The following is a 20,370-nucleotide window of genomic DNA, read 5'->3' on the forward strand; positions in this document are numbered from 1 at the left end:
TCTTCAAGGATGAGTACAGATGCAGATTGTTACCTGCATCCTGTTATAACAGTTTCAAACTTCAGCTGTTTGTGGCTGATCTGGACTCTCTTGTGTTGTGTGCAGTTATTTATCGCCCACCAAAACTCAACAAGGATTTTAGCTGATGTTGTTCCGAAATATGACAAGCTCCTGGTTTGTGGGGACTTCAATATTCATGTGTGTTGCCCCTCTAACCCACTTTCTAATGATTTTAAAACACTTTTAATCTCTTTTGGTCTTAATCAATGTGTGGAAGGGCCGACGCATCATCTTGGACACACCCTGGACCTCATTATTTCTTATGGGCTTTCAGTTTCACTAAGTGAAATAACAGAAACTGGTATCTCAGATAATTTCCCCATCAGGTTTGAGATCAGTGTACCACCACCTGCTAGTAAGCCTGTTTCCTCAGCTTTTAAGCGCCGCTGCATCACCTCCTCTTCAGCTGAGAGTTTGCTTTGGCATTCGGGGGCTCACAGTTCTGTGTCATGAATGGTCTGGTATCTCCCTCTTATCCAGATAACATTCTCTCTGTGTTCCACTCCATGTACACCGAAATTTTAGACTCTATTGCCCCTGTTCGGACTAAATCTATTAAACCTAAGGCAGACCCTTGGCTAAATGACTCTACAAGGGCCCTTAGGCAATACTGCAGAAAAGCTGAACGAAGGTGGAAGGAGTATCACTGGGTTTATTAAGAGACAGTCTAGCCGCATAGCAGAAGGCTGTGAAGGTGGCGAAGATGCAACATCTCTCTTCTGTTATAGCTAGCAGTTGCCACAAACCCAGAGTGTTATTTAACACTATTAACTCTGTTGTGAATCCATGCACCTCTGATCCGACAGATGTTTCTACTAGTACCTGTGAGAAGTTTCTCTTTTATTTTATTGACAAAGTAACATCTGTCAGGCAATATGCCAGTGTTAACTTTAATGTGTTTGTACCTGCTGCTCCTATGCATTCTGCTGTGTTTGAGGAATTTCAGCCAGTTTCTCTGACATTGCTTTCTGAGATAGTGCAACACATGAAACCTACCCACTGTCCATTAGACATTGTTCCCGCCAGGATAGTGAAGGAGGTTTTTAATGACACCATTGGCCCGAGTCTCACTTTTTTTAATTCTTGTCTTAGTTTAGGTTCTGTCCCAGTAACTTAAAGGGGTGATAGAATGATTATATAGGGTATTTTACACTGTTCCTTAAGGTCTCCTAATAAGGTATGTAACATTGCTTGGGCTGAAAATTGTACACACAGGGACACAGGAGGTAAACTAAACTTCAGACCACAGAGATTCAGTTAAAAACTACAAAAGTACTGAATAAACAGAAGTACATTTCTAGGATAAAGCCCTTATTCTTTACAGTCTTTGATAAAGCCTGATATCCAGCAGGATTTGCCTCTCACCTTACATTCTTTGTGTGTTGCCGTTCACAAAATCCCTTCGCTTCAGGAAACAACAACCTTCGATCTAGCAAGCTAAACACTGAAAATAGCAAGTTTTGAAGAAAATTGATATTGTGCAATAAGTGAGGCATGTTTGGTTCTTGTGGTAAATGATTGTAAAGATTTGCATGGAATATGTTTACGGCATTTACTTTCTAACTACTGTAGCCTACTGTGTTCACAGTTTACTTCATTCAATATTTTGTGTGGCATTTTCTTTTGCAGGGTTCAAATGTTCCACCAGAGCCACTATCGCTGGGTCCGGAACTTAACACTTCCCAAGACAATTGGTTTAACACTCCCGTCATTACATTTAGCACACATGCCATGTCCTTTGGGTCAGGTTGACCCAGTGCCCCCCCGCCCCGTCCTTCACATTAGCACACACATTCTTTGGGTCAGGTAGACCTACCACAGTTCACCCTCACGTGTCCTTCACATTTAGCATATGCGCTGTGTCCTTTGGGTCAGGTAGACCCAGTGTGTGTGTGTGTGTGTGCATGTGCATGTGCATGTGCGTGTGCGTGTGTGTGTGTGTGACAGGCAAACCTTGATCTGCCGCTTGTTTCTGACCGAGAGGGTAGCTTCCAGCCACCCCGTTGAATCATTGACAAGCGAGGTCTACCTCATGTATTGTCACGCAAGAAGGTCAACAGGCCAGCGCAGCACACAGCCTTTGCAAATGTATTTCTTACACCAGCAACACACCTTGTGAGTTTTTCTGTCCTTCAGTGGACATATCTGACACCTCTTCCTCTTGCTGGCTGAAACCTCTTCCTCTTGCTGGCTGAGGAGGAGGTGGAGGATGAGGAGACAGGACCCTTGAGTCGATCGCAAGATCCGCTCGCACAACTCTGCAGCCGAGCAGCTCTCACCACGGGAGCGGAGGGCCCCATCCGGGGCAGACGCTCCCACTGTAGGATGAATGGAGTTACGAGCGCCTTCCCAGCTGCTCCAGGAACCCCCTCCTCCTGTGCCACTTGTCGGCCATCCATCCAGGGTTGGTCCTTGCCAAATCACAAAGGCATTTTCTCTTGTGGACTGCCAGGTGCCAGCGAGTCGTCCGCCTGCAGCTGTAGGCCTACGTGCCGATCAACTTGTCCAGGTTGTCCACGCTGCCCTTGTTGCTATTGTAGTGGAGGACGATGGCGCACTTCCCATCGCGACGATCACTGATCTCGGCATCTGCGTGGAGCGTGCTCAGGATCACCACGTTCTTGTTCTTCTTGGCGAGGTAGGACACCAGAGTGGCAGCCGGAGTGAACGAGTGACGAACCTCGAGGACAACATCAGCCTGTCCTTGGAGGCCATCTGCAGTGCAGGCAAGAGCTCAGGCTTGTTCCTTTTCACTGTGCTGACCATCGTGAGGTTCCTCTCCAGGAGCTGTCTCGCTAAAAGCAAAGTGTCCATAACGGGACTCGAACCAGGGCCTTCCAAGTGAAGAAACAACAGGAAAGCCTAACTGACCATACAGTGCTGATATGTAAAGCCCTAAATAAAAATAAACTTTAAATACAAGCAAAGTAGCCTATTCAAAGCTCTCCCTGATGTCTTATTATCATCATAATCATCATCATCATCATCATCATTATTATTATTAATAATTGTATTAGTATTATTGTTATTAGTATTATCAGTATAATTATTATCAGTAGCGTTATTCTTATTCTTATCCCCCATTCTCATTTTTATTCTTATTCTTTTTTATTGCATTATACATGCACATTGGCAACAACACGCTCCCAGGTCATATTGACCCGCTCGGTCATATTGACCTACTGGGTCAACGGGAGGGTTAAACAAATGCAAACAGCCCAGCACCCAGAATGTTTCTGTAAATGGGAGGACGGGCGAGTCAGTAGTGAGGTGCAGTTCAGGAGGTGGGGGGGTTGGAGTGGATAAAAGGAGGGTGCTTCAGAGTAACAGTCTACATTGCCAGCAGATCAGGATCAGGCTGAAGGATGAGTAGGACTCTGCTGTGGCTGCTGGCCTCTCTGGCCTTTGTCTCTTTGACTTCTCTGGCTGATGGAGCTCCATTGTAAGTAGACATGCCTTACCTTTACCCCCATGTGCTTTTACCCTCTGAAGCCATTTTTGTTTTGGCCAAACATCCAAGCCAAGTTTTTTGCTCCTGTTACATTATTACTCACTGTGAGCTCATTTTTCACTCTATCTGCAAGTCTGGCATCTCAAATTAACAGAAGTACGAATTGTTTCTTAATGTCTTATGAGCTGTATAACAAAGTTATATTGGCATAAAACATAAAAAAGGAAAAAACATAAATTGATTTGATAATACAGTTTTTTTAAATAGAAAAACAATTTAATCAGATAATTCAACACTTTTTAAAATTTGTTGAAGTTGGACATTTTTTGTGTGAGTTTCTTTATCCACTTAGTGTTTTTTTGGCCTAATTTGGAGCTTTTTTTCAAACCCGCCGCTGGGTTTTGGGGTTAGGAGGGCTTTAAAGAACTTTAAAAACTAAAAAGTTAATTCACACACAGAGCTAAAATGTATAGTTTGTTTACAGTGGTGCTCATAGGTTTATGAAGCCATGCTAACGTTGACTAAAAAGAATAAAAAAATCATCTTTTGGAAATTGATCTTAATGCATGAATTAAAAAATCCAACCATTAAGGACACCAATTTTCTTTGTGAATGAATAATGTATCGTAAATAAATAAATGTTGGGGTACTTTCCATAAAATCATCTCTCAATGCAAATCAAACCAACTAATAGGCTAACTGACATAAAACCATGCCAATCTCTAGGTATGGTGAAGGGCATGTGATGATGTGGGGCTATTTTAATTCCAAAGGCCAAGGAAACTTTATCAAGATGCATAGTATCCTGGATCCATGAAGTAACTGGCCTTTAAAAATAAAAATCTGCCTGCCTCTATGGGAATTTAACATAGGGGTTGTGTGTATACTTATGACCCCTGTATTTTAAGGAAGAACATTTTTTTTTTTTACGAAACATAATTCATTCATTCACAAAGGAAATTGGTGTCCTTAAAGGGTGGATTTTTCCTAATTGTTTTAATTAAGGCATTAAGATCAATTTCCAAAAGATGATTTTTTATTTCTCTTTTTAGTCATCTTTAGCATGGATTCATAAATGTATGAGTACCACTGTATTTGTTAATCTTCCTGATATTGAAATTATTATTTGTTAAACTGCAATAGGAGCAACACAAATATCTAGGGTCCTCCGCATATATATTCAATTAAAAAAGTGTATGGATACAAATATTAGTTTAATTTGTGTCTTACATAAAGCCGGTTACACACTGCACGCATCACGCGAGCGTGTCAGCCGCGTGGCGTGTCCGTTTATATTTTGGCTCCCATGTTAACAGGTTAGAGCTTACACATTGCCGGCGTGAGACGCATGCCTGCTAGAAATAGAACCGACGCCTATTTTTCACGCGAGACGCAAGCGTGTTGGAAGCGTTTCCAGGCAAAATAGAATAGGAAAATATGTTTATATGTCATTTAGACACAAATGCATATTATTAAATGACATCTTGATGTTTGAAAGTCTAGGTTTTGACATCAATGTAGATATAAATGTAATACAAAATTTCAGGGAAAATATTTTCAAATGTTGCACTGGTCATACAGAACGAAATATTCTGTAAAATATTTTGCAGTCAATACTGCCGATGTTGTCTTGCTTTAATCAAATCAGTAGGCTATATATAAAGAGTAGTAGGATAGGCTACGATAACAACGTGAGTGGCGGTCCAACATCAGATAGGCTGTACAGGCTCTTTACAGCTACACAAACAGCCCACTTACCAATTTTTCAGACTTTGAATCTGTCGGCGCTATGTCCCGAGTTCAGCCCTCCCTGTACCTAACAGTAGGAGCAGAGCCGCATCAGACACGCTTCTGGTGTGTAGGACAGACAAATCCACGCAGCTGACACGCAGCTGAGACACAACAGAAACGCCACGCGTGCAGTGTGTAACCGGCCTAATAAGAAGTCAAATCCAGTTTGTGTCACACAAGTCAAGGTACTGTGGTCTTTGAAATGATGCCAATGAGTTGACCTGATTCTTGTTCAGAGTTTGAACAACAATGCATTAAGCCAGACAGCGCAAAAGTCTAGAGGCATGATGAAATGTTTTGTTGATCCAGTTCTTTGTCACTGTCTTTGTCAAGGTAATCAATAGATCCCTGATTGTGTATGAAGTCCATGCTGGAGCTCATGATCGTCATCTGAGCAAATAGCTTTGTTTTCTTTGGTAATTTGGGTGAATTGTAGTCTCGCTTTGCCAGACCATCGACACGCTGCGGAGCGGAGGAGGGTCTGGCTAATCTACATAGCATTACTGGATGGGAGAAAAACGTGCTGTGGTTTATTGGCATTTTTTTTAACCAATCACAATAGTCATGAGCAGCACTAAGCTCTGCACAGAGCTGCTGGAGGTAGTCTAGTTAGCTTTCTGGATTTACCATGCAGAGATCTGAGGAGCAGTCAACCATAGTCCTCATAAATCGACCGGAGCTTAAAATTCCAACACAAAGAAAGCGGAAGGAAACAGACATCAGCGAAAATACATGCATCCTGCAGCACCAGAGCAATCCCAGAATTGGAACGTCAAGGATATAGAATAGGTGAATTGAAACTTTAACTCACAGACTCCAAGACAGTGGTTCTCAACCTGGGGCGTGGGTCCCAAAATAAACATGAGGGGCCCAGAGGCAATTAAAGGAATAAGTAAGGGGGGGGGACATTTATGTTGCACAAAATGATGTTAACATTTTGAGACTTCTATAATTTTTGCTTCTTTTTTTTGTGAAATACTAAAATGTTCCCATCAAGTACATAACAATCTCATAGAAAAAAGTCACACTTAGTAAGGCCAATACCTATGATGAGGGTTTACTGTACAAGCACTTATTGTTTTCTTTTTAAGGGGTCACACACAAAAAAAGGTTTGTATTGTTTGTCAGTACATCATAAACAGCATGTGGTCACTTCTGCACATTGACTGCAGTATATTCACATCAATATCTTTCTCTCTCTCACTGCTGCTCTGCAGGAAGGTGATGTCTGCCCCTAACTTGTTGCGGGTAGGAACAGCAGAAAACGTCTTTGTGGAATGTCAAGACTGCACCGGGGAAAACATACCGGTCGAGATCAACGTGATAAACCATCCATACAAAAACACAAAGCTGACATCTACATCTGTGAACCTTACCAGTGCAAGAAACTTCCAGGAGCTCGGACAGATAACGGTAAGTGAAATACTGTCACGCTGTATATGCATGTTACTTTAACTTGGCTTCATTTTTTGACACGTTCACAAAGAATGTAGATATGAATCCAGAAATGTACATCCTGATGCATCATACTGGTTTCAGATCCCTGCTGAAAGCTTCAGTAAGGATCCTACTATAAAACAGTATGTATACCTGCAAGCTCAGTTCCCTGACCGACTGCTGGAGAAAGTCGTCTTAGTGTCCTTCCAGTCTGGGTACATCTTCATCCAGACTGACAAGACCCTCTACACCCCCAACAGCAGAGGTGATTTCAATACTGAGTTCAATACTGAGCAACAAACTTACTCCTTTGTTTTTCCAGAATGTAATGATTGTACTGTAAATTACAGTAAAACAAATCTCTCAAATAAGAGGAATAGTGAGGTCAAAAATAGATACACCTTCCTCCAACCTTCAGCAGCTAAATCAACCTCTTTCTCTGTCAGTTCATTTCAGGATGTTTGCAGTGACGCCCCGCATGGAGTCCGTAGAGAGGGATGCCGAAACTCAAACTGATGCTTCTATTGCCATGGAGGTTGTGGAATTGTATTTTATCTTTGATAAGCAAAACAAAGTCTTTATTAAGTTGTCTGACTCTAGTAAAACATATCCTACTACTTACTGAAAATGCAAAAAAAATAAATTAATAAATAGAAACTTTTCAAAAATACCTGAAAAAGAGTCAATCAAGACTTGGCCTGGCTGCTGGATTGCAGACAAAAAACATACATCAAATATAGCATGGACTTAAAGCCTTTTTTAAAACTGGCACAGCTCTCTATTCATGTTTGTTTTATATTGTTTATTTTTAGACCCCTGAAGGCATCACTTTACCACTTGATCCAGTCTCTTTGAAATCAGGGATCCATTCTGGAGATTTCCAACTCGCTGAAATTGTCAGGTTGTATTTTATTTTCATTTCATTTCTATACATTCTGTTCTTTAGTGGTGCATTTAGATGTTAACATGGAAAACAGCTGATTTTAATTCAAAACATTAACATGCAAAACAAATTTCAATATGTTTATGTTATCTTTCTACGATAATTTTCTGTGTTGCCAATAGTGTTTGGACAACTACTAATCCAAAATGATTTATTTCTGTGGTAGAGATATATTAAACATGAAGTCAGAGTCCTTCACACATGGCCTGTTTTCTGTGAGAAGGTTCTGGGTGTCCGGAGGCAAAGACAAGATAAATACCTTGGAGACCAATGGACTAAAATAATCATCCTAATAATGGAAAACACCGTTCTACAGTATTTATTGTGTGTGTGTGTGTGTGTGTGTGTGTGTGTGTGTATATATATATATATATATATATATATATATATATATATGTGTGTGTGTGTGTGTGTGTGTCTCGGACTGTGGAAAGTGGTGGCGAAGTTCCAGAGCAACCCACAGCACAGCTATTCTGCAGAGTTTGAGGTCAAAGAATATGGTGAGCCCCATGAACTGCACTTTTATTTATTGTAACATATTAACATATTTATATTTAATATTTAAAAAGCTATAACATTCATTCATTTTTTATTTGATTGGACCCACAATAAAACTCCTTTCATTTTTCAGTGCTGCCCAGTTTTGAAGTTAAACTGATGCCTGTAAGCTCCTTCTTCTACGTGGACAGTCAAGAGCTCACCGTCAACATCAAAGCTACGTATGTGAAGGTTTTGGTTTAGTGGCTTTAAAGACCTGATTGAGAGATTGATTGCAGGTGAAAAATAAAAAGGCTGATGTTCAGAGGCCTCTTACTCTTTTAGTCCGTTAGTCATGTGATGTTTACTTCATTGTGGGCCTAAACTTATCCCTCTCTTGTGGATTTAGGTATCTGTTTGGTATGAATGTGGATGGCACGGCCTACGTGGTGTTTGGGGTTATGCAAGAGGGTCGAAAGAAGAACTTTCCAAGATCTCTTCAGCGAGTGCAGGTGAGCTCATACTTAGACGTCTGTCAATTGGTCATTTTGGCGTATGCAGTATACTGTATGTTATATAAACGTACAGCTTGGCCTTTACCAGTGATACAAAATTTGCAAGACTCTAAAACGAAAAATGTCTAGCTTCCCGTCACCATTTCAGTTAATATATTGACATAGGAATGTAACAATTAAAGGAGAACTCCAGGCAATTTTTACGTTAATCTTGATCGTTATATGTATATGAGTACTGCCGATAGCAAAAACAACGAGCCGAATCGGTGCTAGCAACACGGAGTTGCTGCAGCTAATGCCAAGAGCTCCCACTCAGCTAAAACGGCAGTTATGGGGGCATAAGATAAAGAGTGCCTTTGTGCCTCTTAACAGACACAAAATGCAATTAAAATGTCTGTGCAACATGAACAGGGCCCTTACATGACAACAAGATGCATTTAGCAACTTAGCTACTTAGGATTGCATTTTGTGTCTGTTAAGAGGCACAAAGGCACTCTTTATCTTATGCCCCCATAACTACCGTTTTAGCTGAGTGGGAGCTCTCGGCATTAGCTGCAGCAGCTCCGTGTTGCTAGCACTGATTTGGCTCGTTTTTTTTGCTATCGGCGGTACTCATATACATATAACGATCAAGATTAACATAAAACTTGCCTGGAGTTCTCCTTTAAAGTATTTAAGATGTTCAGAATGATGCTAGTCTGACAATAATTTACACCTTTAGTATATCTCCATCTGTTCAATGACTGTATTACTGTACCACTGTACTATATTTCAAGATACATTTTTCTTTTATGTCACATTAGATAGAGGGAGGTATTGGAGTGGTCAAACTGAAGAGAGAGCACATCACACAGACCTACCCAAACATCCTTGAACTGGTGGGGAGTTCCATATATGTAGCTGTCAGTGTGCTGACGGAGAGCGGTAAGAAAGAGAAACTGTGTGTTTGTGCTTGTTCACTATGTTTGATCATGTGTGGGTTGATTTAACAATCATTTTTATTTTTATTTTTGCAGTCTGGGCAACATGGGGATCACGTTTTGAACCATGTACACACTAGTTGCTCTGTGGCTAGCAATGGCAACCAGAGCGTTGTCCTCCCCCACAAAATAACTCATATCAACAATGTGGACAATAATAATAATAATAATAATAATAATTTCCCAAACAAGAACGAGAGGAAAAAAATATAAAATACAGATATCAGGATATGTTGTTCTTTATCAGTTAATCTAAAAGAAAGTTTTGTGTTTCTGCATTCATTCACAGGTGGTGAAATGGTGGAGGCGGAGTTGAGAAATATCCAGATTGTTACATCACCTTACACTATCACCTTTAAGAAAACGCCCAAATATTTCAAACCAGGAATGCCCTTCGATGTCACGGTAAATTACCTATTTAGATTTATATAAATTAACAGCAAAAGTATTTTTACATTTCTACTTAAATGAAGAAAATCCTTTACAGAAACGTTTAGTTACTTAAAACAGTTACTCTAAAAATGCAGATACAAACACAGATGGCAGTTTATTCTAAATATTAAAGTTGCATCTGTCATGGATTTTCATCATGAATCAAATATTTTCTCAAACAGGTGAGATTCCAGAGGAAAATAAAAATTAACCCATTTGGGTCACTATATACTATCTACTTTAAATCAAAATACGCAGGACACAGCTAGTGCTGTTTGCAGAAAAAAATAATCTCATATCATGAGTCAACTTAATATGTTTTAATAAGAAATTTTTCTGATTAGTCAGCTGTTTGTGTCTCTGATGGCAGGTTGAAGTTGTGAATCCTGACGGTACTATGGCAAAAGAGGTTGTAGTGGTGGTCGACCCGGGCCATGTGCAGGCTTTAACCGCAGCCAACGGCATGGCAAAGATTACCATCAATGCAGGTGCAAGTCTGGCAATCACCGTAAGTCTCACTATTTTTTATGTATATTTTTTGCATTACAACCCGATTAGCAAATGGAAGCTTAAAGGGTTATTCAGTATTTTTCAAACTAGACCCTATTTTTCCATGCATTGATATCTAACTAATCTCGCTTTAAGGAAACAGACATCGGCGAAAATACATACATCTGGCGGAATTTCCTGCGGCACCGGAGCAATCCCGAAAGTGGAATGTTGAGAATATAGGCTAATATCTAAGTGACTAGTGTGAACAAAAATCTTAAAAATTGGTCCAGTAATAAGCAAGAATGCTTTAACCGGCAGCCACAAATAGGGCTGCAATGGAATCCTTAAAGCTTACCATTAATTTCCGTCCACTAAAAGTGCTGGTTTTGCCACTGACATGCTCAGATTGTCTGACAACATTATGGTACAGAGATAGACATCGTTGTTAAAGAGTAAGGTCATTTTTGTTTACCCAGAAACAGACACAACATTGCCATCTCCAAACTCACCAGATTCTATTTCAATAATCAAGACTTTTTGCTAGCGTGTATAGATCCAGCAGAGTGGTGATGGTTGGAACAGTGGAAAGACAGTTTTTGAGTTTTATTGTATTTTATTTCTGTCAGCTTTGAATGAAAGATGTTTTATGATGATAAAATTACTGTTATATTGAGTCTGGTGGGTTTGGGGATTAAATCCATCCATCCATCTTCGTCCGCTTATCCGGTGTCGGGTTGCGGGGGGAGCAGCTCCAGCAGGGGACCCCAAACTTCCCTTTCCCGAGCCAAATTAAACAGCTCTGACTGGGGGATCCCGAGGCGTTCCCAGGCCAGGTTGGAGATATAATCCCTCCACCTAGTCCTGGGTCTTCACCGAGGCCTCCTCCCAGCTGGACGTGCCTGGAAGACCCAGGGGGCATCCGTACCAGATGCCCGAACCACCTCAACTGGCTCCTTTCGACTCAAAGGAGCAGGTGCTCTTCTCCGAGCTCCTCACGGATGACTGAGCTTCTCACCCTATCTCTAAGGAAGACGCCAGCCACCCTCCTGAGGAAACCCATTTCGGCCGCTTGTACCCTGGATCTCGTTCTTTCGGTCATGACCCAGCCTTCATGACCATAGGTGAGGGTAGGAACGAAAACTGACCGGCAGATCAAGAGCTTTGCCTTCTGGCTCAGCTCTCTTTTTGTCACAATGGTGCAATAAATTGATACCGCACCTGCTGAGCCGATTCTCCGACCAATCTCCCGCTCCATTCTCCCCTCACTCGCGAACAAGACCCCAAGGTATTTGAACTCCTTCATTTGGGGTAAGGACTCATTCCCTACCCGGAGTAGGCACTCCATCGGTTTCCTGCTGAGTACCATGGCCTCAGATTTAGAGGTGCTGATCCTCATCCCAGCCGCTTCACACTTGGTGGCGAACCGATCCAGTGAGTGCTGAAAATCACAGGCCGATGATGCCATCAGGACCACATCATCTGCAAACAGCAGCGATGACATCCCCAGCCCACCGAACTGCAACCCCTCCCCACCCCGACTACGCCTTGATATCCTGTCCATAAATATTACAAACAGGATTGGTGACAAAGCACAACCCTGGCGGAGGCCAACCCTCACATGAAATGAGTCCGACTTACTGCCGAGAACCCGGATACAGCTCTCGCTTTGGTTGTACAGAGATTGGATGGCCCTGAGAAGAGACCCCCTCACCCCATACTCCCGCAGCACCTCCCACAGTATCTCCCGGGGGACCCGGTCATACGCCTTCTACAAATCAACGAAACACACGTAGACCGGATGGGCATACTCCCAGGCTCCCTCCAGGATCCTTGCGAGAGTGAAGATCTGGTCTATTGTTCCACGACCAGGACGGAATCCACGTTGTTCCTCTTCAATCTGAGGTTTGACTATCGGCCGAACCCTCCTTTCTAGCACCTTGGAGTAGACTACCAGGGAGGCTGAGAAGTGTTATGCCCCTGTAATTGGCACACACCCTCTGGTCCCCCTTTTTGAAAAGGGGAACCACCACCCCGGTCTGACACTCCTTTGGCACTGTCCCAGACTTCCACGCAATGTTGGTGAGGCGTGTCAACCAAGACAGCCCCTTCACACCCAGATCCTTGAGTATTTCTGGACGCATCTCATCAATCCCCGGGGCTTTGCTATTGTGGAGTTGTTTGACTACATCGGTGACTTCCACCTGGGAAATTGACAACGATCCCCCATCATCCTCCAGCTCTGCCTCTAACATAGAGGGCGTATAAGTCGGATTCAGGAGTTCCTCAAAGTGCTCCTTCCACCGCCCTATTACCTCCTCAGTTGAGGTCAACAGTGTCCCATCCTTACTGTACACAGCTTGGATGGTTCCCCGCTTCCCCCTCCTGAGGTGGTGAACGGTTTTCCAGAAGCACCTTGGTGCCGACCGAAAGTCCTTCTCCATGTCTTCTCCAAACTTCTCCCACACCCGCTGCTTTGCTTTTTTCACGGCAGAGGCTGCAGCCCTTCGGGCCCTTGGGTACCCTGCAACTGCCTACGGAGTCCTCCGGGATAACATATCCTCGAAAGACTCCTTCTTCAGTCAGATGGCTTCCCTGACCACCGGTGTCCACCACAGTGTTCGTGGGTTACCGCCCCTTGAGGCATCTAAGACCCTAAGACCACAGCTCCTCACCGCAGCTTCAGCAATGGAAACTTTGAACATTGTCCACTCAGGTTCAATGCCCCCAGCCTCCACAGGGATGCACGAAAAGCTCCGCCGGAGGTGTGAGTTCAAATTCTGTCGGACAGGGGCCTCCTCCAGACGTTCCCAATTTACCCGCACTACCCGTTTGGGCTTACCAGGTCTGTCCAGAGTCTTCCCCCACCCCCTGACCCAACTCACCACCAGATGGTGATCGGTTGACAGCTCTGCCCCTCTCTTCACCAAAAGTGTCCAAAACATACGGCCTCAGATGAAACAATTATAAAATCGATCTTTGGCCTAGGGTGCTCTGGTACCAAGTACACTTATGAGCATCCCTATGTTCGAACATGGTGTTCGTTATAGACAATCCATGACTAGCACAGAAGTCCAACAACAAACAAACACTCTGGTTTAGATCAGGGAGGCCGTTCCTCCCAATCACGCCTCTCCATGTGTCTCCATCATTGCCCACGTGCGCGTTGAAGTCCCCCAGCAGAACTATGAAGTCCACCACTGGAACCCCATGCAGGACTCCACTCAAGGTCTCCAAGAAGGCCGAATAGTCCAAGCTCTTGTTTGGCGCATATGCACAAACAACAGTCAGAGTTTCCCCCCCCACAACCCGCAGTAAACTCCAACGTAGCGGCATTCAGCCGGGGGCTTGTGAGTATCCCCACACCCGCCCGGCACCTCACACCCTCGGCAACTCCGGAGAAGAAAAGAGTCCAACCCCTATCCAGGAGTACGGTTCCAGAACCGAGACTGTGTGTAGAGGTAAGCCCCACCAGATCTAAACGGTAGCGCTCCACCTCCCGCAGCAGTTCTTGACTTGAGAGCAGGCTCCTTCCCCCACAGAGAGGTGACATTCCACGTCTTCAGAGCCAGCGTCTGCTGCCCGGGTCTGGTCTGTCGAGGCCCCTGACCTTCACTGCCCCCTGTGTGGCAGCGCACCCGACCCCAGCGTAGTGGGCCCATGGGCTGGAGAAATAGGTGCCACGTAGCTTTTTTGGGCTGTGCCCGGCCGGGCTTGATGGCAAACCCGGCCAACAGACGCTCGCCAACGAGCCCTCCATCTGGGCCTGGCTCCAGACGGGGGCCCCGGGCTTCCTCCGGGCAGGGTCTCTCTATCTGATTAAATGATATTGGTAAAAGACAGGTTGAACAAAACACAGTCAGGTCAGTAATATGCAGCTCCTCAGTGCAAATAGAGTCATAAGACCAAGTGTAAAAACAAGGTCCTAAGTATGACCCCTAACATGTGTGGGACCAGACACATGTTGGATAAAATTAAAAGACTTAGTGACATTGAGAAAATCAGCAGCAAAGGGGCAAGACATGTCATCGAAGTAACGTATCACCAACCATAACCACTTTTTCTTGTAGAAAAGGTTGTCGGTTAAAATACGAGAGCTAATGCCATTTGTGTGTATGCCATCACGACGGAAAAAGGCTGGGCATTTCCAGAAGATGTTAATATTGGCAATGAAATCATGCTAATGTTCTGTGTCTTAATGTTGAAAGTACATGTTTGCCACAACAGCTTTTTTAAGCCAATGATGCATGTTAATGCTTTTCTGCCCCATGGTGGCCAAAAATCGAATAATGCAGCTGTAAGTAACAAACTGAGTTGAGTTGTAGTTTGAGCCAATGCTTATTTGATGTTAATTTAAGGTGTCTTACCTAGAAAAACATTCACTTTTTACCTTTCTGAATTAAAAGACTATATTGACAGCACTGCAATGAAACGAAGCAATGAAGCATACCAATGGCCAGCTTTGTACTGTCAAGCTATTGTATGAAAATCCTTTTTAATTCTTGTCAGTGTATGTCTTTTTGTTAGTCCATTACGTTTTTTTATTGCTAGGCTACTGCCAGGCAAGGTCTTCATAGGATAGGATAGACTTGAGACTTTTTAATGTATTATATATTTATCTGTTTGTGTATGCTTACTTGTGTGTGTGTGTGTGTCATTAATTGCAGGCAAAGACCAATGATCCTCATATTTCAAATGAAAAGCAAGCATCAGCTACCATGGTAGCTCTCCCATATACCACTCAAAGCAACAGCTACATTCACATAGGTAAGGGACATCCTGAAATAACATTATATGTTGAAAAAAAGGTGGTGGAATTGGCAGAGTATGCACCATGCACTACATCTTTTCAGTGTCTAACACTCATCACAACATTTCACATTTGCAGGTGTGGATACAGCTGAGCTGGAATTAGGAGACAACCTCAAAATCAGCCTCATCCTCAAGAGGCAGGAAAATCAAGACAACGAGATCACCTACCTGGTGAGAGATGTTTTACACCTGCATGTGTGCATATGTAACTTTTTTTTTGTTGCATCCCACAACCTGTATGGTCTATACATGTTGGATAAAAACTGCTGTTATCTATGTCCATAGATCCTGAGCAGAGGTCAACTGGTAAAAAATGGGCGTTACAAGACGACAAGAGGCCAAATACTGATTCCCCTTACAGTCACTGTTACCAAAGAAATGCTGCCATCGTTCCGCATCGTAGCCTACTACCACACAGATGGCAGTGAAGTGGTATCAGACTCTGTCTGGGTGGATGTAGAGGACTCCTGCATGGGCTCGGTGAGACACAGATAGTAAGATTTTTTTATATAGTCTAACTGCTTTAACGTTGCCTCAGTCATTGACCTCCCCTTCACATTTAGCTGAGGCTGGAATCATCCAAACCCGCTCCATCCTATGAGCCTCGCAAGATGTTTGGTCTTAAGGTCACTGGAGACCCAGGGGCCACAGTGGGACTGGTGGCAGTTGACAAAGGCGTCTACGTCCTAAACAACAAGCACCGTCTCACCCAGAAAAAGGTAATTTCTTAATTTATATTTAACAAGTATAATGTGTGACAGTGGTTTAATTAAAAAAAAATATGTGTATAAAAAATGACACATTAACTTTCATGTTTGTTAGCGTTTGGATTCAAATAACATATATGCATATAAATGTGTTCAATGCCATGTAAGAACAGTTGTCCAGTTTTCACTAAGCTAGCTACCACTATAGCTCAAAAAACTCCCCACTGGAAGGGTTTCAGGACAAGTACGGCGGATACAACTCGAGCCACTTTATGAACTTTTATTGCGCACACATAACACATAAGCATCCACACACTAGATAGCCTGATTGCTATCGCTACGCTAGCCTGTCAGCTTGTTAGTGACGTTAGCAAGCTAGGTTGTAAACCTGTAATGAAAACACAAACACAAAACCCAGAATTAACCAATGAAATTATACAATCATATGATATTAATTCTTGGTTTGAATTACTAGCAAACTGCTAGTTTATAGTCACTCACTGGCAAGGTGTACCAGTCCTGACCATTAATTGAATGAAAAAAATAAAACCTAAAGGCGAACCGCCTGTGCACTGTGACTAATTGAGCAAACACAAAGTTCTACAACAGTCATGTGAGTTTATAGATATGTGTTTAAGAGACTCCGTAGTGTAAGGAAGAGGATCATGGACAAATGTGAGAGATTTATTTGAGTTCTTAGATTAAAGTCAGAATTCTGACTTTATTCAAAACAAATCTTACATGGCCGTTCTGATATGGCATAAAACACATTTATGAGACACATTTAAACATGCAATGTAAATACTGCAGGACAAATTTATACTGGATATAATATATAATTATGTATACGTGGCCTTAAAGCAGCAGCCTCTGCCAGCTCCTCTGTTTGTGCCGTTCTCTCATCAAGATCTTGTGCCAATAATTCTTCACCTGGTTCGCAAAGACAACCCCGACCATCAAACTCCAAAAACTCCTCTGTGTGTTCCACATCGGATTGGGATGAACTATCCATCTGAGTTGATATTCTAAAAACACTGACACAATCTCGTTATTATCCCAAAGCTCCGTCTCTCTCTCTCTCAGCTGACAGTCTGTGAGTCTCCACCATTGCTATAGTTACCTATGCGCATGCTTAATAGCTCTTGAACTGCTGCTGATGGCTGAGCTGTGGTGTCAGGTTACAGCCTTGCTATCATTACTATGGACATAAACACGGCAAATCGTTTTTTTTGTGGAAAAAATATGTTTTGGAATAGTGGCTAAGTGGCTAAAAACACGTTTAAAACTTGCCCCAACAACTGCCGTTTTAGATCAGTGGAAGCTCACACATGTAGCTGCAGCTTCTCCGTGTTGCCTGCACCAATTCAGGTCAGGTTTTTTTCAATTGAAAGTACACGTATATTTATAGCAATCAAGATTAACGTCAAAATTGGCCGGAATTCTCCTTTAAAGGAGTTGCTAACTCCGCCCAAACAGCTGTTGGATTCATGTGACGCTTCAGAGGAAAGGACGTCTCATCCCTCTACAACACATTTGTTTGTTGCCTCTCTCCGCCGATGATTTCCTCGCGTGAAAAAAAGCGAGTGAATAGTGATCGAGTTTAAAAGTTTACAGCTAGTTTGGTTTTAACAGTAGATAACCTGTGTGCGTAAATGATGCTAAAGTAATTGCCTTTATTATTTGCCTTTGTCTTCATGTGTGGATTTATAGCCTTAAGTTTTGAGCTAAAGTTGTTTAAGATGATGCAACGCTGACTTGTTGTGTTAAAATGTTAGAAGGTTACAGTTTATAGTTAATTTATTGTAGTAGCCTTTCTGAAATGTTACACAGATATTTTATATGTTATTTTGGAGTAATCAACATGCACAGCTATTTTTGGTGTCATAGAGTAGAGTGATATATGACATTATTTCTAGATAACTTATGTGGCTGTGTTTCATTCAGTTTAGTGTGTTTAATGTTTATTATATCCAAGATATATACAACTGTATATTTAGGGACATGCAACACATTAGTGAATGAAGTGTATATTTGAGAATAACTGTAGTTTATTAGTCTTTATTGTCACATTGAGCATGCACAAGAGTAAGAGAGCATAGTCTATTATTGATATTAATGGGCTAATTTCTAGATATAAGCCATTTAGTGCTATTGTAAAAGGCAGCCTTACGTGTAATTGTTTTCTGTGTATGTTTCCCATTTAGACCACACCACACACCAAAAACTGTTAATTATCTGGAAAAAGGGAAGTTCTGTGTCTGATCAACAAACTGTAGCGACGGCTACTACAACTAAATCACTTAGTCGCACCTACAATATGTCTGTTTAACTTGTGTAGCTAGTGTAACCCTATGTCTTGTCTGCTCAGGTGTGGGATCTTGTAGAGGAGTACGACACAGGCTGCACACCAGGTGGAGGGAAGGATGGTATGGGTGTGTTCTACGATGCTGGGCTGTTGTTTGAGTCCAACACAGCTTTTGGGACTCCCTACAGACTAGGTGACACTACTTTTTACTACTTTCTCTTCCCTTCCCAGAACATACCCCTCTTTAGGTTTTGATATTGTACCACTGAAACATCCCTAATTACAGTAGGAAAAAGAGGGTGTAAAAGTTTGGGGTTCTCTTTCATAGCATTAATTTCAATGTCTCACTATAAGCCCCCTCACATATTCACAGACACACTAATATATCATAAGGCATCAGGGCCCTGCATTCATACTGTCACCAGAGGTATGCCTGTGCCACCCAATATCAAATTAATTCTAAATTTTTTTTTTTTTAAAACAACCATGCCAAAGCATACCAATTCTGCTCCGTCGGATTAGGGCAGAGAAAAAAACAAAACAGAGCAAGTATATTGAACAACGACGGGGTGCTAGCTGATAAAACAAAAGAAAACAAAATTTTCATCATAAACATGTCGAGGCAGGTATAGTCGCCTTAGGGAGCGGGGCATCCACCTGGCCGCCTATCTGGACAACTGGCTACTGGTGGTACACTCGGACATTGTGTTGGCACACCTGGCCGATCCGGGTTTTGTGGTGAACAAGGAAAAGAGTGAGTTTAACACAGAGACAGGACGTTTCTTTTCTGGGTCTGACGCTGAATTCGCTCACCTACACAGCCTGCCTGTTGTTAGCCAAGAGAGTGGACACTTTTAGTTCCACTCTGGCACATTTTGTTAGGAAACAGGTCTGTACAGTCTGTGTCTCAGGCTGTTGGGACTGATGGTGTCAGCACTGTTGGTGGCAGGCTGTACATAAGAGATTTGCAGCCGTGGGTGGCAGGGTTATGGTGTTAGCAACAGATAAACATGTGAGTGATAACTACGCTCTGTCTGTGAATCCTGCTTGTAAACGATTCCCCCCTGATAGTTCCTTCTGGGCACATTCCAGAGGTTGCAAAACATTATACAGTACAAAACTCAAGTATAGTTCCAACCTTGTTGGGTTCTGCTAAATAACTTTTCTGTTGCATTTCCAGAATTGAGATGTCCGGCCCCCAGCAGGAGGAAACGAGCTGCAACTATTTTGGACGTCACAACTAGCTTAGGTAAGAACCATAGCTCTAAACTACCCAATAACCACATACAGTCATCTTCTGTCATTGTTGTTGATTTTTACAATACTTATCTTTGCCATGCTATACATTAGTGGAAATATAAAAGTGAGAGACTGTTTACTTCTTACGGCATTTACTTTATATGTCTATGTTCCTTCATACTGCTCCTTTCTATACTGAAGAGAGAGGGAGCCTTCATTTCCTGCAGGTTTTACCCTCCCTTTTCATTTGTTTTGTCCTAGGATAGAGTGTGTCACATGTTGTACTGATTGTGATTTTGCCCTATTATTATTATTATTATTATTATTAAAACTGACTTGACTAGAAAAATATTTTGTATTTATTAAATAAGAAATGCAGCTTTCCAGTTCATCATTCTTCTTCCCTCTATATCTTCTTATATCTGTCGTTCCTCCACAACCCTCTTTCTTTCCAGTGAGTCAATATCAAGACCAACTCCAACGTGACTGTTGTTTGGATGGCATGAGGAAAACCCCCCTCTCATACACCTGTGAGAGGCGCAGCGAATACATCAGTGATGGTGCAGACTGTGCCGCAGCCTTCCTGCACTGCTGCAAGGAGATGGAAACCCTGCGAGCTGAGAGGAAGGAGGAAAGCCTCATACTGGCTCGGAGTAAGATAGAGGGGCAAAGGATGGGGGGTAGCCTTGGGTGGTTATTCATGGTCATAATTGTAGTTATAAAAATGTCAAA

At 42.5% G+C, this 20,370-nt stretch overlaps 1 protein-coding gene across 1 annotated transcript in view; it reads left to right on the forward strand.

Moving 5' to 3' along the window:
* Positions 1-3,425: 3,425 nt before the first annotated feature.
* LOC114565298 (complement C3) overlaps positions 3,426-20,370 on the forward strand; it is a 43,265-nt gene continuing 26,320 nt past the window's right edge. The window contains exons 1-18 of the mRNA XM_028593255.1: positions 3,426-3,502; positions 6,520-6,715; positions 6,842-7,004; positions 7,186-7,277; positions 7,552-7,639; positions 8,099-8,182; positions 8,314-8,401; positions 8,569-8,671; positions 9,478-9,598; positions 9,944-10,059; positions 10,457-10,594; positions 15,243-15,342; positions 15,464-15,558; positions 15,673-15,867; positions 15,951-16,106; positions 18,463-18,592; positions 19,580-19,648; positions 20,094-20,291. Coding sequence (XP_028449056.1) covers positions 3,426-3,502; positions 6,520-6,715; positions 6,842-7,004; positions 7,186-7,277; positions 7,552-7,639; positions 8,099-8,182; positions 8,314-8,401; positions 8,569-8,671; positions 9,478-9,598; positions 9,944-10,059; positions 10,457-10,594; positions 15,243-15,342; positions 15,464-15,558; positions 15,673-15,867; positions 15,951-16,106; positions 18,463-18,592; positions 19,580-19,648; positions 20,094-20,291 — 2,209 coding nt within the window. The remainder of the gene's footprint in view (positions 3,503-6,519; positions 6,716-6,841; positions 7,005-7,185; positions 7,278-7,551; positions 7,640-8,098; positions 8,183-8,313; positions 8,402-8,568; positions 8,672-9,477; positions 9,599-9,943; positions 10,060-10,456; positions 10,595-15,242; positions 15,343-15,463; positions 15,559-15,672; positions 15,868-15,950; positions 16,107-18,462; positions 18,593-19,579; positions 19,649-20,093; positions 20,292-20,370) is intronic.

This window comes from Perca flavescens, chromosome 2, assembly GCF_004354835.1.
Source record: "Perca flavescens isolate YP-PL-M2 chromosome 2, PFLA_1.0, whole genome shotgun sequence".
Lineage (NCBI taxonomy): Eukaryota > Metazoa > Chordata > Actinopteri > Perciformes > Percidae > Perca > Perca flavescens.